The sequence below is a fragment of the Macaca nemestrina genome, chromosome 8 (assembly GCF_043159975.1).
Source record: "Macaca nemestrina isolate mMacNem1 chromosome 8, mMacNem.hap1, whole genome shotgun sequence".
Lineage (NCBI taxonomy): Eukaryota > Metazoa > Chordata > Mammalia > Primates > Cercopithecidae > Macaca > Macaca nemestrina.
Window position 1 is genome coordinate 1,325,424 of NC_092132.1, and position 21,253 is coordinate 1,346,676.

The 21,253-nt window shown below is 65.8% G+C and overlaps 1 protein-coding gene across 26 annotated transcripts in view; it reads left to right on the forward strand.

Moving 5' to 3' along the window:
- Window positions 1-18,241, forward strand: part of LOC105488470 (plectin) — a 62,246-nt gene extending 44,005 nt beyond the window's left edge. For 25 of the 26 annotated variants that reach the window (XM_011752555.3, XM_071067617.1, XM_071067618.1 and 22 more), the window contains 20 exons: window positions 461-615; window positions 701-1,019; window positions 1,101-1,178; window positions 1,252-1,413; window positions 1,578-1,682; window positions 1,809-1,904; window positions 2,176-2,301; window positions 3,128-3,280; window positions 3,366-3,520; window positions 3,602-3,728; window positions 3,835-4,018; window positions 4,093-4,250; window positions 4,383-4,561; window positions 5,386-5,524; window positions 5,612-5,968; window positions 6,043-6,126; window positions 6,294-6,398; window positions 6,487-6,585; window positions 7,475-10,855; window positions 10,964-18,241. In XM_011752555.3, the coding sequence (XP_011750857.2) occupies window positions 461-615; window positions 701-1,019; window positions 1,101-1,178; window positions 1,252-1,413; window positions 1,578-1,682; window positions 1,809-1,904; window positions 2,176-2,301; window positions 3,128-3,280; window positions 3,366-3,520; window positions 3,602-3,728; window positions 3,835-4,018; window positions 4,093-4,250; window positions 4,383-4,561; window positions 5,386-5,524; window positions 5,612-5,968; window positions 6,043-6,126; window positions 6,294-6,398; window positions 6,487-6,585; window positions 7,475-10,855; window positions 10,964-17,182 (12,381 nt within the window). In that variant the 3' untranslated portion in view covers window positions 17,183-18,241. The remainder of the gene's footprint in view (window positions 1-460; window positions 616-700; window positions 1,020-1,100; window positions 1,179-1,251; window positions 1,414-1,577; window positions 1,683-1,808; window positions 1,905-2,175; window positions 2,302-3,127; window positions 3,281-3,365; window positions 3,521-3,601; window positions 3,729-3,834; window positions 4,019-4,092; window positions 4,251-4,382; window positions 4,562-5,385; window positions 5,525-5,611; window positions 5,969-6,042; window positions 6,127-6,293; window positions 6,399-6,486; window positions 6,586-7,474; window positions 10,856-10,963) is intronic. The other variant, XM_071067619.1, reaches the window with a different exon arrangement.
- The last annotated feature ends 3,012 nt before the right edge of the window (window positions 18,242-21,253 follow it).

A 21,253-nucleotide genomic window follows, 5' to 3' on the forward strand; every position in this document is an offset into this window, starting at 1 on the left:
CGGCAGAACCCAGGGGTGGCTGCCTTGCCCCCATCAGGCCCCCTCCCCTACAGCGGTTTACGTTAGGGGCGGGGTGAGAGGAGGGGTGAGGGGAGGGGTGAGGGGAGGGGGTGAGGGGAGGGCCCAACCCACGCTGCTTGCCCAGGAGGACAGGGCCACACAGCATTACAGGAGGAGTTACGTGGGGTGGGTAATGGAGGATGAGGCCCAGGACCCCACGGACATGGTCATGGGGGTATCGGTTCTTGGACTGGGCAGAATTACTCTGGACTTGGTCCCAATCCCCCAGAAGGCCGGCAGGAAGATGTGTGAGGTGGGCAGGGAGGGAAGGGGAAGGATGGGGACGGGGGCAGGGCCCACTGAGGCTGAGGAAGTGGGTGAGGGTGGCCGTCTTGGCCGGGGCCCCAGTGAGGTCAGAGGGGGATCAGCTGTGCTCCGAGTCACGACAACGACCTTGCAGGATGTCCGGCTGCTGGCCGCAGGCAAAGTGCCGCAGCGGGCAGGGGAGGTGGAACGGGACCTGGACAAAGCGGATAGCATGATCCGGCTGCTATTCAATGACGTGCAGACCCTCAAGGATGGACGGCACCCGCAGGGCGAGCAGATGTACCGCAGGTGGGCCCCGCCCTGCCCTCCCTGATGCCCAGGTCCACACAGCCCCAGGCCTGCCAACACCTACCTGAGTCCTCTGCTGCCCCAGGGTATACCGTCTGCACGAGCGCCTGGTAGCCATCCGCACCGAGTACAACCTCCGGCTGAAGGCAGGCGTGGCGGCCCCTGCAACCCAGGTGACCCAGGTGACTCTGCAGAGTGTGCAGAGGCGCCCTGAGCTGGAGGACTCCACTCTGCGCTACCTGCAGGACCTGCTGGCGTGGGTAGAGGAGAACCAGCACCGTGTGGATGGCGCTGAGTGGGGTGTGGACCTGCCCAGCGTGGAGGCGCAGCTGGGCAGCCACCGAGGCCTGCACCAGTCCATCGAAGAATTCCGGGCCAAGATTGAGCGGGCACGGAGTGATGAGGTGGGTGGCACTGAGCGATGGGCAGCGGAGGGGGTGGGCCGGGCCCAGCCACTGCAGGCCTCACCATCTCATCTGTTGCAGGGCCAGCTCTCCCCTGCCACCCGGGGTGCCTACCGTGACTGCCTGGGTCGGCTGGACCTGCAGTACGCCAAGCTGCTGGTGAGTAGGGGCAGGGCCAGCTGGGGGAGGTGGGTAGTCCACGGCCTGCTGACACGCATCCTCCTGCCCACAGAATTCCTCCAAGGCCCGCCTTAGGTCCCTGGAGAGCTTACACAGCTTTGTGGCAGCCGCCACTAAGGAGCTAATGTGGCTAAATGAAAAGGAGGAGGAGGAGGTGGGCTTCGACTGGAGCGACCGCAACACCAACATGACCGCCAAGAAGGAGAGCTACTCGGTGAGGGGTGGCCCAGTGCCCCTGAACCCCACAGTCCCCTCCCCGCTGTGCCCTGGCTGTCCCCTGTAGTCAGAGACCAGTGGGGGCCCTGGGTCGAGTTTGCTGGGAGCTTGGCAAAGCTGGATGTGGCCGGCCAGCCCTGAGACCCTTTGCCCTGGTGCCAGGCCCTGATGCGGGAGCTGGAGCTGAAGGAGAAGAAGATCAAGGAGCTCCAGAGTGCTGGGGACCGGCTGCTGCGGGAGGACCACCCGGCCCGGCCCACGGTGGAGGTGGGGCTGAGGGAGCCACCCAGGGCTCCCTGGGCAGGGGCGGGGCTGCAGAGGGGGCCATGCTGGGCCCCCAGGTGGGGCAGGGCAGGGCAGGGCAGGGACTGACAAGGACCTGCTGCCCTGTAGTCCTTCCAGGCGGCCCTGCAGACGCAGTGGAGCTGGATGTTGCAGCTGTGCTGCTGCATCGAGGCACACCTGAAGGAGAACGCTGCCTACTTTCAGGTGAGAACTGGAGCTCCCCTCCCCACTGTGGCTCAGTGGCGCCTTGGAGGAGCCCCTGGACCCCCTCAGCAGCTCCAATCAGGAACCCTCCTGTCTGTTGCCAGCTGCTACCTGCAGCCTGACCGGGGCCTTAGACAGGGATGCTCCCCAGGCCTCCTGGGGGCTTTGCCACTCCGTCCTCAGTGCCCCCGTCTTGGGCCTGCCCTGGGAGAGCTGTGGGCTAGGGCTCTGGTCCCAGGTAGCCTGGCGTGACCCCCTCCCACTGCCCCAGTTCTTCTCAGACGTGCGGGAGGCCGAGGGGCAGTTGCAGAAGCTGCAGGAGGCGCTGCGTAGGAAGTACAGCTGTGATCGCTCCGCCACCGTCACCCGGCTGGAGGACCTGCTGCAGGATGCCCAGGTGAGGGAAGGGGTGTGCAGGGGCGTGTTGGGAGAGGCTGGCCTGGAGTCTGGGCTGCATGGATACCCTGGAGACTGGGGCGGGGGGAGCAACTGGAGGGGCCAGCAGGGGTTGGGAGGCGCCATGGGGGGTGTAGAGGTCAGCTGACGGGGGAATGAGGCAGGGTGTGGGGAGCCAAGAGGCAGCCGGTCTGAGCCGGGCCACCCCCATCTCCACAGCCACAGAGCTAGTAGAAGCCTGAAGTCAGCAGCTATTGCCAGCCCTTGTACTGTAGAAGGGGCACCAGCTGTTTGGCCTGAGATCTGGAGTGGGCAGAGTGGAGCTGGGCTTCGTGCTCTGGGGGCAGGAGTGGGATCACCCAGGAGGGTGGGGGCACAGTGGGGAGTGACAGGGAAAAGGGATTGGAGGCTGGAATGGCCTCTGAGATCGGCAGGGCTGGGCCTGGGGAGAGCCAGCAGCTCCCAGGTACATCCTACAGCCTGGCCTCCGCAGAGGGGTGGGATGGGAGGAGGCAGTGACCTTCTGCAGCCCGCAGGGGAGGGGCAAGGGGCGAGGGCATTGTAGGGGTCAGAGCGTAGCTGCGGACATGGTGGGTGAGCTGGGGTGAGAGGAGGGTGCCCTATCTGGGTTGGGAAGGAGCGAGGGCGCATGGGTCTGCTTTGGGGCCAACCCCCAGGGCCCGTCCCAGCTACACATCCTGCTTTCAAGTGCCGCCAGCCCGGGAGCATCAGGAGGGCCCCACAGGCCTGGTCCAGGGTCTGGGGGTGCCTGGGGCAGGCCTGTGGGTCTCCATGGCCGTTGTCTAGATGCTGCCCCTCCCCCACAGGACGAAAAGGAACAGCTGAACGAGTACAAGGGGCACCTCTCGGGCCTGGCCAAGCGGGCCAAGGCCATCGTGCAGCTGAAGCCCCGCCACCCAGCCCACCCCGTGCGGAGCCGCCTGCCCCTGCTGGCCGTGTGCGACTATAAGCAGGTGGAGGTGAGGGCAGGCCCAGGCTCCACCAGGGGGCGTGACCAGGCAGGGCACGGTGTGGCCGTGTCCTCACCAACTCTACCCATTCCAGGTAACCGTGCACAAGGGTGACGAGTGCCAGCTGGTGGGCCCTGCGCAGCCGTCCCACTGGAAGGTGCTCAGCAGCTCCGGCAGCGAGGCCGCCGTGCCCTCCGTGTGCTTCCTGGTGCCCCCGCCCAACCAGGAGGCCCAGGAGGCTGTCACCAGGTGGATGGCAGGGGCTCAGCAGGTGGGGGGTGGACGGCGGGTGGGACGCTGGTGATGCTGACTGTAGGCCTGACCTGCCAGGCTGGAGGCCCAGCACCAGGCCCTGGTCACGCTGTGGCACCAGTTGCACGTGGACATGAAGAGCCTTCTGGCCTGGCAGAGCCTTCGCCGTGACGTGCAGCTCATCCGCTCCTGGTCCCTGGCCACGGTACACCTGCCCCCCAGCCAGGGGCTCTCTGGGTGGGAGGAGGGGAGGGGCATTCTGCAGGGCACAACCGCCTCGCCCGGCACTTAGCCCCACATGCTTCCCCCAGTTCCGCACCCTGAAGCCAGAGGAGCAGCGCCAAGCCCTGCACAGCCTGGAGCTGCACTACCAGGCCTTCCTGCGGGACAGCCAGGACGCAGGCGGCTTTGGGCCCGAGGACCGGCTGATGGCCGAGCGCGAGTACGGCTCCTGCAGCCACCACTACCAGCAGCTACTGCAGAGCCTGGAGCAGGGTAGGGCATGGCAGGGCTGGGGTGGTTGGGCTGGTGCGAGGTGGGCAGTGGAGTGACCCGGATGTGTTCCCCAGGTGCACAGGAAGAGTCTCGCTGCCAGCGCTGCATCTCTGAGCTCAAAGACATCCGGCTGCAGCTGGAGGCCTGTGAGACGCGCACCGTGCACCGCCTGCGGCTGCCGCTGGACAAAGAGCCGGCCCGGGAGTGTGCGCAGCGCATCGCTGAGCAGCAGGCAGGGGTTGTCCCCACCCTGTCCAGTCCCATCCCTCTCCCCAGCCCTCTCCCCACCCTCCCTCCTTCGGCCCTCAAGGGGCGCTGTGTGCTGCGCCCGGTGGTAAGTGCATTCCCACTCCTGTCTTTGCAGAAGGCGCAGGCGGAGGTGGAGGGACTGGGTAAAGGGGTCGCCCGGCTCTCCGCCGAGGCCGAGAAGGTCCTGGCCCTGCCAGAGCCATCACCTGCGGCCCCCACACTGCGCTCGGAGCTGGAGCTGACGCTGGGCAAGCTGGAGCAGGTCCGCAGCCTGTCTGCCATCTACCTGGAGAAGTGAGTGCACCTGGCCACAGGCGAGGCGCTCGGGTGGGCTGGGAGGTGCTGGCCAGGAGGTGGGAGGCCCAGGCTGGGGGTGGCGGCCGCAGAGGTGGTGAGAAGAGTTCAGGGCTGCGTGCTCTTCTACAGTGGTGGCCGGGGGACTTCCTGGTGATGAGATTTGGGTGTGGGGAAGAGAGAGTGGAGCTGGGTGGTGGCTGCTGAGTGAGGTGGGGAGGCTGTGGATCTACTTTCAGTAGCGTAGTTAAGGAATTCTGCACCCTGCCTCTTGTCTGTCCTGTTCCTGGCCTGGACTTAACGGCCTCTGGCATTTATTTCCGATGGGTTATGTCATAGTCTTTTCCTGTGTTGCAAACCACATGTCCAGCCCCTATCTACTCTTCCCAAAACCAATACAGTGATAGGGCCGCCACTGTCTGTCACAGGGTGCCATTTCCACCCTAGTGTCCCCTTTACCCGGTCTTGGGCTGCAAGGGCTGAGAACTATGCTTTCAGGCCCTGTGGGCACCAGGACACCGCTGTCATCCAGCCAGTGGGCTCTTCCTGTCTCAGGGCCTTGGGGTCTGCCGTTCCTGGCTGGCACACCCCCTCTTCCCTCTTCAGGCTGGGGCCTGAGTGTCCTTGTGTTGCAGAGGCTCCCAGTTTCCTTCTCCCCAAGTCTGTTCTCCCTGAAGCAAGCCTGTGACCACAGGGTCAGCCAACCCCCAGGGTTGGGTCTGGGCTTGGCAGGCAGCACCTTGGGTCGCTGTGGCTCGGGTTCCATCCCCTTGGGCTGTTGCTCGAGCCCCATGTCCTGGCCCTGAGCCGTGCTTTCCCACCAGGCTCAAGACCATCAGCCTGGTGATCCACAGCACGCAGGGAGCCGAGGAGGTGCTCAGGGCCCACGAGGAGCAGCTCAAAGAGGCCCAGGCCGTGCCGGCCACCCTCCCGGAGCTCGAGGCCACCAAGGCCTCTCTGAAGGTACTGTTTCCGGGCTTGGACCTCACAGTGGGGTGGGGGTACAGCGGGCCCAGCTGAAACTGCACACGCCCCTCCTGTCCCCAACAGAAGCTGCGGTCCCAGGCTGAGGCACAGCAGCCCGTGTTCGACGCCCTGCGGGATGAGCTGCGGGGGGCGCAGGAGGTGGGGGAGAGACTGCAGCAGCGGCACGGGGAGCGGGACGTGGAGGTGGAGCGCTGGCGGGAGCGGGTCGCCCAGCTGCTTGAGCGCTGGCAGGCTGTGTTGGTCCAGACCGATGTGCGGCAGCGTGAGCTCGAGCAACTGGGCCGCCAGCTGCGTTACTACCGCGAGAGCGCAGACCCCCTGGGCGCCTGGCTGCAGGATGCCAGGCAGCGGCAGGAGCAGATTCAGGCCGTGCCTCTGGCCAACAGCCAGGCTGTGCGGGAGCAGCTGCGGCAGGAGAAGGTGGGCCTGGGTCAGTGGGGACGGGGCGGCTGGGCGTGCCCTGCGGCCGCTGCTCTAACTGCACCGTCCCCCAGGCCCTTCTGGAGGAGATCGAGCGCCATGGCGAGAAGGTCGAGGAGTGCCAGAGGTTTGCGAAACAGTACATCAACGCCATCAAGGTAAGGCCCCGCCGCCTGCGCCAGGCCCCAAGTCCGGGACTGTTGCCGGGGCAGCGGGCTTTCCCTGAGCCTGGGCCATGCCAGGGAAAGCCTGTGTGAGGGTTTGGGGGCTGGGCAGGGGTCACCAGAGGGCAGAGCTGGTGGCTGACCACAGTGCATTCCCACAGGACTATGAACTCCAGCTGGTCACATACAAGGCGCAGCTTGAGCCGGTGGCCTCCCCGGCCAAGAAGCCGAAGGTCCAGTCCGGATCGGAGAGTGTCATCCAGGAGGTAGGGCGGGGCTGAGCCTAGCCGGACGAAGAGCTGGCGGGCCTCGAGTTGTGGCTCTTGCAGGGCTAACCCTGGCTGTATCCCACAGTATGTGGACCTGCGTACGCGCTACAGTGAGCTGACCACACTCACGAGCCAGTACATCAAGTTCATCAGCGAGACTCTGCGTCGCATGGAGGAGGAGGAGGTACAGCCCAGTGGGCAGAGGCTGGGCGGAGGGGTCTATCTCACCACCTGTTGCGGCCCACGCACAGCCAGAGGAGCTGCCTGAGGCCACTTCTCGTGGCCCTCCCCACTCTCCCCGCTGGCGCTGCCAGCACCCTCTGCCCCCAGCTCAGCCTGCCCCACCTGTGGCCTGCCCCCTGGCCTGGCGCGGCTACACTGCTCCCCCACAGTGGCTGGCGCCGCCTCTCCTCCCTCGTGAGCGTCCCCTCTGCAGTCCTCTCTGCAGCCTCCTGTGTGCTCTACCTTGGCGTTCTGCGTTGGCCTCTCCGCTCAACCCTTTGCTGCCAGAAGTCGGGGGTGTTGGGTTGTGGGGCTAGGGAGGGGTCTTCCAAGGCACCCACCTGTCGGCTTCTCCTTTCTGCGTGGCCCTGAATCCTCTTCCGAGCTGGCTCGGGTCTGCCCTGCTGTCTCCACGCTGGCCGCCTCGCCTCACCCCACCCCACCCAGGCTTCCCACCCTGGTTGGGGAGAGGGGTCCAGTGGTGGGAGCCAGGCCCCTGGTGTCCAGCAGAGCTCAGGCAGGGCTGCGTGCTGGGCGTGGCTCGCAGGTTCCGAGCTCGTGCTTTGCTCTCTCTCTCCCCGTCCGTCTCCGTCGCCTGTCTGCGGGAAGAGGGGAGGACGCCTGGGCCTCCTTCCCCAGGCTGGTGAGCACAGTGGGGCCGGCTGCGATCGCTGCCCGAGTGCCCTGGGCGGGTGCACGCTGTCTCCTCCGCCGGGCTGGGGCCTCTGTCTTCCCCGACCCCTGCTCCGCGCTGTCTTAGTGAACTGTGCTGGTGCGTGCCCTGTGAGCGCTGGTGCCTGCCCGTGTTCACACTCTCTCTGCTTCTCTTCTTCTCTCTGCTGTGGCCGCAGAGGCTGGCTGAGCAGCAGCGGGCAGAGGAGCGCGAGCGGCTGGCCGAGGTGGAGGCTGCGCTGGAGAAGCAGCGGCAGCTGGCCGAGGCGCACGCCCAGGCAAAGGCACAGGCGGAGCGGGAGGCGAAGGAGCTGCAGCAGCGCATGCAGGAGGAGGTGGTGCGGCGGGAGGAGGCGGCAGTGGATGCGCAGCAGCAGAAGCGCAGCATCCAGGAGGAGCTGCAGCAGCTGCGGCAGAGCTCGGAGGCAGAGATCCAGGCCAAGGCCCGGCAGGCAGAGGCAGCGGAGCGCAGCCGGCTGCGCATTGAGGAGGAGATCCGCGTGGTGCGCCTGCAGCTGGAGGCCACTGAGCGCCAGCGTGGTGGGGCCGAGGGGGAGCTGCAGGCCCTGCGTGCACGGGCGGAGGAGGCGGAGGCACAAAAGCGGCAGGCACAGGAGGAGGCCGAGCGCTTGCGGAGGCAGGTGCAGGACGAGAGCCAGCGTAAGCGGCAAGCGGAGGCGGAGCTGGCCCTGCGCGTGAAGGCCGAGGCCGAGGCAGCGCGCGAGAAGCAGCGGGCCCTGCAGGCCCTGGAGGAACTGCGGCTGCAGGCGGAGGAGGCGGAGCGGCGGCTGCGGCAGGCCGAGGTGGAGCGGGCACGGCAGGTACAGGTGGCCCTGGAGACGGCTCAGCGCAGCGCAGAGGTGGAGCTGCAGAGCAAACGTGCCTCCTTCGCGGAGAAGACGGCACAGCTGGAGCGCTCCCTGCAGGAGGAACACGTGGCGGTGGCGCAGCTGCGGGAGGAGGCTGAGCGGCGGGCACAGCAGCAGGCCGAGGCCGAGCGCGCGCGTGAGGAGGCGGAGCGGGAGCTGGAGCGCTGGCAGCTCAAGGCCAATGAGGCGCTACGGCTACGGCTGCAGGCGGAGGAGGTGGCGCAGCAGAAGAGCCTGGCACAGGCTGAGGCCGAGAAGCAGAAGGAGGAGGCGGAGCGCGAGGCACGGCGGCGCGGCAAGGCGGAGGAGCAGGCCGTGCGGCAGCGGGAGCTGGCTGAACAAGAGCTGGAGAAGCAGCGGCAGCTGGCGGAAGGCACCGCGCAGCAGCGCCTGGCCGCGGAGCAGGAGTTGATCCGGCTGCGGGCCGAGACGGAGCAGGGGGAGCAGCAGCGGCAGCTGCTGGAGGAGGAGCTGGCCCGGCTACAGCGTGAGGCGGCGGCGGCCACGCAGAAACGCCAGGAGCTGGAAGCCGAGCTGGCCAAGGTGCGGGCCGAAATGGAGGTGCTGCTGGCCAGCAAGGCGAGGGCCGAGGAGGAGTCACGTTCCACCAGCGAGAAGTCCAAGCAGAGGTTGGAGGCCGAGGCCGGCCGGTTCCGCGAGCTGGCCGAGGAGGCCGCCCGCCTGCGTGCCCTGGCGGAAGAGGCCAAGCGGCAGCGGCAGCTGGCCGAGGAAGACGCAGCACGGCAGCGGGCCGAGGCGGAGCGGGTCCTTGCGGAGAAGTTGGCCGCCATCAGCGAGGCCACGCGGCTCAAGACGGAGGCAGAGATCGCGCTCAAGGAGAAGGAGGCAGAGAATGAGCGCCTGCGGCGGCTGGCGGAGGACGAGGCCTTCCAGCGGCGGCGGCTGGAGGAGCAGGCGGCGCAACACAAGGCTGATATTGAGGAGCGCCTGGCCCAGCTGCGCAAGGCGTCGGACAGCGAGCTGGAGCGGCAGAAGGGGCTGGTGGAGGACACGCTGCGGCAGCGGCGGCAGGTGGAGGAGGAGATCCTGGCGCTGAAGGCGAGCTTCGAGAAGGCGGCCGCTGGCAAGGCGGAGCTGGAGCTGGAGCTGGGGCGTATCCGCAGCAATGCGGAGGACACACTGCGCAGCAAGGAGCAGGCCGAGCTGGAGGCTGCCAGGCAGCGGCAGCTGGCGGCAGAGGAGGAGCAGCGGCGCCGTGAGGCTGAGGAGCGCGTGCAGAAGAGCCTGGCGGCCGAGGAAGAGGCTGCACGGCAGCGGAAGGCGGCGTTGGAGGAAGTTGAGCGACTGAAAGCCAAGGTGGAGGAGGCGCGGCGGCTGCGGGAGCGAGCAGAGCAGGAGTCGGCGCGGCAGCTGCAGCTGGCCCAGGAGGCTGCCCAGAAGCGGCTGCAGGCAGAAGAGAAGGCGCACGCCTTCGCGGTGCAGCAGAAGGAGCAGGAGCTGCAGCAGACGCTGCAGCAGGAGCAGAGCGTGCTGGACCGGCTACGCAGCGAGGCAGAGGCTGCCCGGCGGGCGGCTGAGGAGGCGGAGGAGGCCCGGGTGCAGGCGGAGCGTGAGGCGGCACAGTCCCGGCGGCAGGTGGAAGAGGCCGAGCGGCTGAAGCAGTCGGCAGAGGAGCAGGCACAGGCCCGGGCTCAGGCGCAGGCGGCTGCAGAGAAGCTGCGCAAGGAAGCCGAACAAGAGGCAGCACGACGGGCACAGGCGGAGCAGGCGGCCCTGCGGCAGAAGCAGGCAGCTGATGCAGAGATGGAGAAGCATAAGAAGTTCGCAGAACAGACGCTGCGGCAGAAGGCGCAGGTGGAGCAGGAGTTGACCACACTGCGGCTGCAGCTGGAGGAGACCGACCACCAGAAGAACCTGCTGGACGAGGAGCTGCAGCGGCTGAAGGCGGAGGCAACAGAGGCCGCACGCCAGCGTAGCCAGGTGGAGGAGGAACTCTTCTCAGTGCGCGTGCAGATGGAGGAGCTGAGCAAGCTCAAGGCACGCATCGAGGCTGAGAACCGTGCACTCATCTTGCGCGACAAGGACAATACGCAGCGCTTCCTGCAGGAGGAGGCTGAGAAGATGAAGCAGGTGGCGGAGGAGGCCGCGCGGCTGAGCGTGGCAGCTCAGGAGGCTGCGCGACTGCGGCAGCTGGCAGAGGAGGACCTGGCACAGCAGCGAGCCTTGGCAGAGAAGATGCTCAAGGAGAAGATGCAGGCAGTGCAGGAGGCTACGCGGCTCAAGGCTGAGGCAGAGCTGCTGCAGCAGCAAAAGGAGCTTGCACAGGAGCAGGCTCGGCGGCTGCAGGAGGACAAGGAGCAGATGGCGCAGCAGCTGGCGGAGGAGACGCAGGGCTTCCAGCGGACACTGGAGGCCGAGCGGCAGCGGCAGCTGGAGATGAGTGCTGAGGCTGAGCGCCTCAAGCTGCGTATGGCTGAGATGAGCCGCGCCCAGGCCCGCGCTGAGGAGGATGCCCAGCGCTTCCGGAAGCAGGCAGAGGAGATCGGTGAGAAGCTGCACCGCACAGAGCTTGCTACGCAGGAGAAGGTGACGCTGGTGCAGACACTGGAGATCCAGCGACAGCAGAGTGACCACGATGCTGAGCGCCTGCGGGAGGCCATTGCTGAGCTGGAGCGTGAGAAGGAGAAGCTCCAACAGGAGGCCAAACTGCTGCAGCTCAAGTCTGAGGAGGTACCGCCCCCTCTCCATGCGACAGGCGGGTGGGCCTGGGGATCTGCTTCGGTGGGTGGTGGGTGCTCCCGGGCTGGCGGTCCCTGATCACACCCTCTTCTTCTGCAGATGCAGACGGTGCAGCAGGAACAACTGCTGCAGGAGACGCAGGCCCTGCAGCAGAGCTTCCTCTCTGAGAAGGACAGCCTGCTACAGAGGGAGCGCTTCATCGAGCAGGAGAAGGCCAAGCTGGAGCAGCTCTTCCAGGACGAGGTGGCCAAGGCACAGCAGCTGCGTGAGGAGCAGCAGCGGCAGCAGCAACAGATGGAGCAGGAACGGCAGCGGCTGGTGGCCAGCATGGAGGAGGCCCGGCGGCGGCAGCATGAGGCCGAGGAGGGCGTGCGGCGCAAGCAGGAGGAGCTGCAGCAGCTGGAGCGGCAGCGGCGGCAGCAGGAGGAGCTGCTGGCTGAGGAGAACCAGAGGCTGCGTGAGCAGCTGCAGCGCCTGGAGGAGGAGCACCGGGCCGCACTTGCGCACTCAGAGGAGGTCACTGCCTCTCAGGTGGCCGCCACAAAGACCCTGCCCAACGGCCGGGATGCACTTGATGGCCCCGCGACAGAGGCAGAGCCGGAGCACAGCTTCGATGGCCTGCGGCAGAAGGTGCCAGCCCAGAGGCTGCAGGAGGCCGGCATCCTGAGTGCGGAGGAGCTACAGCGGCTGGCACAGGGCCACACCACAGTGGACGAGCTTGCGCGGCGGGAAGATGTACGCCACTACCTGCAGGGCCACAGCAGTATCGCAGGGCTGTTGCTGAAGCCCACCAATGAGAAGCTGAGTGTTTACACCGCCCTGCAGAGGCAGCTGCTGAGCCCTGGCACGGCCCTCATCCTGCTGGAGGCTCAGGCGGCCTCAGGCTTCCTGCTGGACCCGGTGCGGAACCGACGGCTGACTGTCAATGAGGCTGTGAAGGAGGGCGTGGTGGGCCCTGAGCTGCACCACAAGCTGCTGTCGGCCGAGCGCGCCGTCACTGGCTACAAGGACCCCTACACCGGGCAGCAGATCTCCCTCTTCCAAGCCATGCAGAAGGGCCTCATCGTCCGGGAGCACGGCATCCGCCTGCTGGAGGCCCAGATCGCCACGGGCGGCGTCATCGACCCCGTGCACAGCCACCGCGTGCCCGTGGACGTGGCCTACCGGCGCGGCTACTTCGACGAGGAGATGAACCGCGTCCTGGCGGACCCCAGCGACGACACCAAGGGCTTCTTCGACCCCAACACGCACGAGAACCTCACGTACCTGCAGCTGCTGGAGCGCTGCGTGGAGGACCCCGAGACGGGCCTGCGCCTTCTGCCGCTCACGGATAAGGCGGCCAAGGGCAGGGAGCTGGTCTACACCGACTCCGAGGCCCGGGACGTCTTTGAGAAGGCCACTGTGTCCGCGCCGTTCGGCAAGTTCCAGGGCAAGACGGTGACCATCTGGGAAATCATCAACTCGGAATACTTCACAGCGGAGCAGCGGCGGGACCTGCTGCGGCAGTTCCGCACGGGCCGGATCACGGTGGAGAAGATCATCAAGATCATCATCACGGTGGTGGAGGAGCAGGAGCAGAAGGGCCAGCTCTGCTTCGAGGGCCTGCGCAGCCTGGTGCCAGCCGCCGAGCTGCTGGAGAGCAGGGTCATCGACCGCGAGCTCTACCACCAGCTGCAACAAGGTGAGCGCTCTGTGCGAGAGGTGGCCGAGGTGGACGCTGTGCGGCGGGCCCTCCGGGGTGCCAACGTCATCGCAGGCGTGTGGCTGGAGGAGGCAGGGCAGAAGCTGAGCGTCTACGACGCCCTGAAGAAAGACCTGCTGCCGTCCGACGTGGCTGTGGCCCTGTTGGAAGCCCAGGCTGGCACCGGGCACATCATCGACCCCTCCACCAGCGCCCGGCTGACCGTGGACGAGGCAGTGCGCGCCGGCCTGGTGGGCCCCGAGTTTCATGAGAAGCTGCTGTCAGCCGAGAAGGCTGTGACGGGATACAGGGACCCCTACACGGGGCAGAGTGTCTCGCTGTTCCAGGCCCTGAAGAAGGGCCTCATTCCCCGGGAGCAGGGCCTGCGCCTGTTGGACGCCCAGTTGTCCACGGGCGGTGTCGTGGACCCCAGCAAGAGCCACCGCGTGCCCCTGGATGTTGCCTGCGCCCGAGGCTTCCTGGACGAGGAGACCAGCAGGGCCCTGTCAGCACCAAGGGCTGACGCCAAGGCCTACTGTGACCCCAGCACAGGGGAGCCGGTCACCTACAGCGAGCTCCAGCAGCGGTGCCGGCCCGACCAGCTGACTGGGCTGAGCCTGCTGCCGCTCTCAGAGAAGGCTGCTCGGGCCCGGCAGGAGGAGCTCTACTCAGAGCTGCAGGCCCGTGAGACCTTCGAGAAGACCCCGGTTGACGTCCCCGTGGGCGGCTTCAAGGGCAGGACGGTGACAGTGTGGGAGCTCATCAGCTCTGAGTACTTCACCGCAGAGCAGCGGCAGGAGCTGCTGCGTCAATTCCGCACCGGCAAGGTCACCGTGGAGAAGGTCATCAAGATCCTCATCACCATCGTGGAGGAGGTGGAGACCCTGCGGCAGGAGAGGCTGTCCTTCAGCGGCCTCCGTGCCCCTGTGCCAGCCAGCGAGCTCCTGGCTTCCAGGGTCCTCAGCAGAGCCCAGTTTGAGCAGCTCAAGGACGGCAAGACGACGGTCAAGGACCTTTCGGAGCTGGACTCCGTGCGGACGCTGCTGCAGGGCAGTGGCTGCCTCGCCGGCATCTACCTGGAGGACACCAAGGAGAAGGTGTCCATCTACGAGGCCATGCGCCGGGGCCTGCTGAGACCCAGCACCGCTGCGCTCCTGCTGGAGGCGCAGGCGGCCACTGGCTTCCTGGTGGACCCCGTGCGGAACCAGCGCCTGTATGTCCACGAGGCCGTGAAGGCAGGCGTGGTGGGCCCCGAGCTTCATGAGCAGCTGCTGTCGGCCGAGAAGGCTGTCACCGGCTACAGAGACCCCTACTCAGGCAGTACCATCTCCCTCTTCCAGGCCATGCAGAAGGGCCTGGTCCTCCGGCAGCATGGCATCCGCCTGCTGGAGGCCCAGATCGCCACGGGTGGCATCATCGACCCCGTGCACAGCCACCGCGTGCCCGTGGACGTGGCCTACCAGCGTGGCTACTTCAACGAGGAGATGAACCGCGTCTTGGCGGACCCCAGCGACGACACCAAGGGCTTCTTCGACCCCAACACGCACGAGAACCTCACATATAGGCAGCTGCTGGAGCGCTGCGTGGAGGACCCTGAGACGGGCCTGCGCCTCCTGCCATTGAAAGGGGCGGAGAAGGCTGAGGTGGTGGAGACCACACAGGTGTACACTGAGGAGGAGACACGAAGGGCATTTGAAGAGACGCAGATTGACATTCCTGGCGGCGGCAGCCACGGCGGCTCCACCATGTCCCTGTGGGAGGTGATGCAGTCGGACCTGATCCCCGAGGAGCAGCGGGCCCAGCTGATGGCTGACTTTCAGGCCGGCCGGGTGACCAAGGAACGCATGATCATCATCATCATTGAGATCATTGAGAAGACGGAGATCATCCGCCAGCAGGGTCTGGCCTCCTACGACTACGTGCGTCGCCGCCTCACGGCTGAGGACCTCTACGAGGCTCGGATCATCTCCCTCGAGACCTACAACCTGCTCCGGGAGGGCACCAGGAGCCTCCGTGAGGCCCTCGAGGCGGAGTCCGCCTGGCGCTACCTCTATGGCACAGGCTGCGTGGCCGGCGTCTACTTGCCCGGCTCCAGGCAGACACTGAGCATCTACCAGGCCCTCAAGAAAGGGCTGCTGAGTGCCGAGGTGGCCCGCCTGCTGCTGGAGGCACAGGCAGCCACGGGCTTCCTGCTGGATCCAGTGAAGGGGCAGCGGCTGACTGTGGATGAGGCTGTGCGGAAGGGCCTGGTGGGGCCCGAGCTGCACGACCGCCTGCTCTCGGCTGAGCGGGCGGTCACCGGCTACCGCGACCCCTACACTGAGCAGACCATCTCGCTCTTCCAGGCCATGAAGAAGGAGCTGATCCCTACTGAGGAGGCCCTGCGGCTGCTGGATGCCCAGCTGGCCACCGGCGGCATCGTGGACCCCCGCCTGGGCTTCCACCTTCCACTGGAGGTGGCTTACCAGCGCGGCTACCTCAACAAGGACACGCACGACCAGCTCTCCGAGCCCAGCGAGGTGCGCAGCTACGTGGACCCGTCCACCGACGAGCGCCTCAGCTACACGCAGCTGCTCAGACGGTGTCGCCGTGACGATGGCACTGGCCAGCTGCTCCTGCCGCTGTCGGACGCTCGCAAGCTGACCTTCCGTGGCCTGCGGAAGCAGATCACCGTGGAGGAGCTGGTGCGCTCGCAGGTCATGGACGAGGCCACGGCGCTGCAGCTGCGGGAGGGCCTGACCTCCATCGAGGAGGTCACCAAGAACTTACAGAAGTTCCTGGAAGGCACCAGCTGCATCGCCGGCGTCTTCGTGGACGCCACCAAGGAACGGCTCTCGGTGTACCAGGCCATGAAGAAGGGCATCATCCGCCCCGGCACGGCCTTTGAGCTTCTAGAGGCACAGGCGGCCACCGGGTACGTCATCGACCCCATCAAGGGACTGAAGCTGACGGTGGAGGAGGCTGTGCGTATGGGCATCGTGGGCCCCGAGTTCAAGGACAAGCTGCTGTCGGCCGAGCGAGCCGTCACCGGGTACAAGGACCCCTACTCTGGGAAGCTCATCTCCCTCTTCCAGGCCATGAAGAAGGGCCTGATCCTGAAGGACCACGGCATCCGCCTGCTGGAGGCCCAGATCGCCACGGGTGGCATCATCGACCCCGAGGAGAGCCACCGGCTGCCCGTGGAGGTGGCCTACAAGCGTGGCCTCTTCGACGAGGAGATGAACGAGATCCTGACCGACCCCTCGGACGACACCAAGGGCTTCTTTGACCCCAACACGGAGGAGAATCTCACCTACCTGCAGCTGATGGAGCGTTGTATCACCGACCCCCAGACGGGCCTGTGCCTCCTGCCGCTGAAGGAGAAGAAGCGGGAGCGGAAGACGTCCTCCAAGTCCTCCGTGCGCAAGCGCCGAGTGGTCATCGTGGACCCCGAGACGGGCAAGGAGATGTCCGTGTACGAGGCCTACCGCAAGGGCCTCATTGACCACCAGACGTACCTGGAGCTGTCCGAGCAGGAGTGCGAGTGGGAGGAGATCACCATCTCCTCCTCGGACGGCGTAGTTAAGTCCATGATCATCGACCGCCGCTCCGGCCGCCAATACGACATTGACGACGCCATCGCCAAGAACCTCATCGACCGCTCGGCACTGGACCAGTACCGCGCCGGCACGCTCTCCATCACCGAGTTCGCCGACATGCTCTCGGGCAATGCCAGCGGCTTCCGGTCCCGTTCCTCCTCCGTGGGATCCTCCTCCTCCTACCCCATCAGCCCCGCCGTCTCCAGGACCCAGCTGGCCTCCTGGTCAGACCCCACTGAGGAGACGGGCCCCGTGGCTGGCATCCTGGACACGGAGACGCTGGAGAAGGTGTCCATCACCGAGGCCATGCACCGCAACCTGGTGGATAACATCACAGGGCAGCGACTGCTGGAGGCACAGGCCTGCACCGGGGGCATCATCGACCCCAGCACCGGTGAGCGCTTCCCTGTCACCGACGCTGTCAACAAGGGCCTGGTGGACAAGATCATGGTGGACCGCATCAATCTGGCCCAGAAGGCCTTCTGCGGCTTTGAGGACCCACGCACCAAGACCAAGATGTCGGCCGCCCAGGCCCTGAAGAAGGGCTGGCTCTACTACGAGGCCGGCCAGCGCTTCCTGGAGGTGCAGTACCTGACCGGTGGCCTGATTGAGCCCGACACGCCGGGCCGCGTGCCCTTGGACGAGGCCCTGCAGCGCGGCACGGTGGATGCCCGCACTGCTCAGAAGCTGCGTGACGTGGGCGCCTACTCCAAGTACCTCACCTGCCCTAAGACCAAGCTCAAGATCTCCTACAAGGACGCGCTGGACCGCAGCATGGTGGAGGAGGGCACAGGGCTGCGGCTGCTGGAGGCTGCCGCGCAGTCCAGCAAGGGCTACTACAGCCCCTACAGCGTCAGCGGCTCCGGCTCCACCGCCGGCTCCCGCACCGGCTCCCGCACCGGCTCCCGGGCCGGCTCCCGCCGTGGCAGCTTTGACGCCACTGGCTCTGGCTTCTCCATGACCTTCTCTTCGTCCTCCTACTCCTCCTCGGGCTACGGCCGCCGCTACGCCTCAGGGTCCTTGGCCTCCGTGGGGGGCCCTGAGTCCGCCGTGGCCTGAGCCTGCCTGCGCCCACCCCGCTCTGCATGCGGCCCAGCCCGGCTCCCACCGAGGCACTGGGGTCGTTTTCAACGCTTAAAGGTGTCTTCCTCCCAAGTGGTGCCTAAAGTTTAACCAAAAAGACCAGACTAATATATTAATATATATCTGCTGTCCAGACAGCCTGTATCTTGGGGGACAGGGCTGGCCCAGCCCTGCTGGCCGTCTCACCCCCTCGGGTCTCCCCACTCCCCTCTACCTGCCACTCATACAGCCAGGTGCCTTGGAGGGTCCCACGCTGGGCCCCAGCCCACCCTCCTGTCCCCAGGGTTGCCCGTCTGCCTGTCCTAGCTGCACAGGGCAGGTGGGCTCAGCCCCGTCAGTAGAGGGCCCTCAGCCTCTCAGGGCTGGAGCCCTGGGCTGGCGTTTCTGCCCTGGTGTTTCTAGCACTGGCCTGCACAGTAGGCCTTGCTGGGGATGGGGAGCCCCATCGGCCTCTCTCCCAGTCTACCCAGAGAAGCCCCTTCCCCATGGGAAGATGAGGCCCTCGGGCCCAGCCCCCACAGTGCTGTCTGATCTGTGCTTTCCAGCTCACCCCCCACACTCACTCCTGAGACCTCTGGCCTCCGGCATCAGCCTCCAGCCTCTGTTCCCCTAGTAAGTGCCTTCCATGTCGGCCTCTAACCCCAGGCCCTGAGGACCCAGACCCGGTGGGGAGATGTACGTTCCAGCTGGCATGGCTGGGAGCTGCAGACCTGCCCTGGTGGGTCCAGGGGCCCCTTCAGCTTGTGGACCCCACCCTGGGGTGCTGCCTGCCCGTCTCTCTCCCAGGGAGCCCCAGCCCTCTTTGGGCCCAGGGACGCCGGCCAGGCTCTGTGCTGACCGTCCTGTTCCACCCAGCCCTGGCCTCAGCAGCGACCGCCCCTGCCTCCACCTTCCGAGCTTTGCATGTTCTACTAACCCTGGGCGGGTGGCAGGTGGAGGTGTCAGGCTGCTGGCGCCTCTGCAAGGGCAGAACACTAACCTGACCGTGGGCGGGGCCTTGCGGCATCCGCCCCCAATAAAAGCAATTCCAACCTTCCTGTGCCTCCTGCTTTGTGTTTTTGTCTTGGGGTCAGGTGTGTGTCAGGGACAGGGTAGACATTGCAGCCCCGGGCTCCAGGTTCTGAGCTCAGCCACTATGGCTGGCCAGAGACAGACGTCTATGTGCCACAGAGACCAAGTGCCAGCAGGAGGGCGGCTGAGAGACCCTGGGCAGAGGGGGCAGTGTAGGGCAGGGTGGTGGCCACACTGAGGCTGGGCCTGCTGGGGCCTGCTGCTGGGCAGGTGCTGACCAGCCCCCCAGCCCCACCCCTGCACTATAAGGGGCTGTTTCTCATCTGAGGTGGGGTCTAGCATGCTCCCATATCAGTCACTGGCTGTGGCCGCCTGGCCTCTGGGGAGGGTGCTACATGGCCCCGGGTCAGTTGGTTCCTGCTGGCCGGGCAGCCCTCCAGAGGAGAGGCCACAGGCAGTGGGCCTAGTGTGAGGGCCTCCACGACAGTTTGCCGTGTCTCTCGGCCCGATGCCCATCACGCTCCGGGGATTCCACCTGGATGGGCTTCTCCAGGCTTCCGATTGTTGGCAGTTTCTGGGAAGACTTAGGGGAGGAGGGAAGTGGGGCCAACCCCAGCATGCAGCAGCCGCTGGCCCAGGCTCAGCCGATCGTACTCCTGGTTTTGTTTGTTTGTTTGTTTGTTTTTTCCAGGCAGTCTTGTTCTGTCACCCGGGCTAGAGTGCAGTGTTGTGATCTTGGCTCACCGCAGCCGCCGCCTCCTGTGTTCAAATGATTCTACTGCCTCAGCCTCCCAAGTAGCTGGGACTACAGGTGTGCGCCCAGCTAATTTTTGTATTTATAGTAGAGACGGGGTTTCACCATGTGGGCCAGGCTGGTCTCAAACTCCTGGCCTCAAGTGATTCTCCCTGCCTGGGCCTCCTAAAGTGCTGGGATTACAGGCGTGAGCCACCATGCCCAGCCTTCACCCCTCTTCTGCTGGTGGGACCCAGGCCCTCACCCTGGGGTCCGAGTCCTGGTCTTCTCGCTCTTGCAGGGCTCTATCCTCCCCGCCCCGGCCCAGTGGTGGGTGCTCTGCCTGCTGGTCCGCTGGAACAGGAGCGGCCCCAGCCAGGTGACCCACAGCCATCGAGTGGGGCAGCGCCTCACTCAGTCCCAGGTAGCTGGGTTTTAGGACCTCTGAGCTCTCACAGCTTAGAGTTACAGGGAAAGGAAGCACACGTTGTCAGTGGGTCACTGGGAGCTGGTGAGTGGGCGGCCACTCCTGCCTCTAACTTGGTCCCCAGACCCATGCGGTCCTCTGTGGGGCCATTGAGGACAGGGCCACCACAGTCCCAGAGGGTTGGTGTCAGGACAGTGGCAGCAGCTCTTTCCAAGAAGCTCACCGAGGCTGCAGGCTCTGCGGCGCCTGTGCTCACCCTGCACCCCTTTGCCGGAAGCAGTCGGGCCCTGGGGGCCGTTACACAGGAGCCGGTCTCCCAGGGCAGACAGGGGCACCGTGGGCTGGAAAGGCGGGTCCGTGCCTGGAATACCAGCTGTTGTCTTTCCAAGGGGAAGGGGCCTCCAGGGCTGAGTTTACCTCCAAGTGACCGGTTGGTCTCTGGCTGGTTTTGTGTCCAGGGTCCCTGGTGGTCTTTATTGCCAGAGGATAGGGTGTGCTGCTGCCGAGAGGAGCTGGGCTTGTCGTGGGGTGCTCGGCTCCGTCTGCTCCTCCATTGCTCCAGGCGGGAGCCGTGTGGGCGCACCGACGCTGCTTCGCCGGCCACGTCATTGGCTTGTGGGTGGCTTGGTGCCTGCTCTGCAGCCGGGGCCCCTGGTGAACACCCACAAGTCCCCACACCGGTGTCCACCCGGCAGTTCCATTCCCCAGTCTGTCTTCCAGCCTTGCCCTTCTCAGGCCCTGACCGGCCAGCCGAGCCCTTCCCCAGCCCTGTCCACGTATGTCCTTACCGTGAGCTGCTCTTCTCTCCTCATGAGAGGCCAGGGATCGCCCCCACTCCTGACTCCAGGGCCAGCCCGAGTGGAGTGGTCTGACCACCACGAACCCAACCGCCATGAAGCAGGCCTGGCTTGACCCCTACCCAGTCACAGGGACTCCCAAGGCTGTGGCCTGACCAGCAGGCAAGCTGGAAGCTGGGCCACCTGCCCGTGCAGCCCTCTGGCTCTCATGGCCGGTGCCCGGCTGTGCACTGCTCCTTACCCTGGATCCTCACTGTGCCGCTGACCTTAGCCTGGGTGGGTCCTGTGGCACTGGCTTCTGGTGGGAGCTGTGGCTACACCATCCCCAGAAACTTCTCTGAACAGTCTGCAGTTCTCTGTTGCAGTCGGGACCTCCTTGCTTCAAAACTTAGGGCCTGTGCTGCAGCTCTTTTGAGCCTTGCTGGAGACCCCTTGACGCATCCTTCCCCACCTGCGGCAGGTACTCGCCGTGCCAGAGCTCTGGTAGCTCACGGGACCTGAGTGGCAGGACTTCGTTCCACAGCCTCACCAACTGCGCTACCCTTCCTTTTCCTGGGCCCCACTCAAAACAAGAAGCCTCTGTGCCAACCGATGGAGATCCGTATCTGGTATCGTGCCATGTCTGGCATTGTGCCGTGTCTGGCATCATGCCGTGTGTGGTATCGTGCTGGGTCTGGCATCGTGCCGTGTCTGGCATCATTGTGCCGTGTCTGGTATCGTGCCGTGTGTGGTATCGTGCCGTGTGTGGCATCATCGTGCTGTGTCCAGAACCCAGAGGCCTGCCATCTGCCAGCTTTTTCCTGGTGGTAGGAAATGCAAGGCTCAAAGCTCATTCTTGACCTTGAACAGGACGTCCTAACATGCCCAGATCTCTGGACTCCTAAAACCTTCATGACATGACCAGTCCCTGAATCTTGGCTCAGCCTCTCTCCTGCCCTGGAGTGCCCATGTCCTAACAGGATGTTCAGAACGCCCGCCACTTCCCGCTTTCCAGGCCTGGTGGGTGCGATGCTGTCAGTAACCGGACTTGTGTTTGTGCTTTGGTCAGTTGTCTGTGTGTCTGCAGGTCTGTGCGCCGC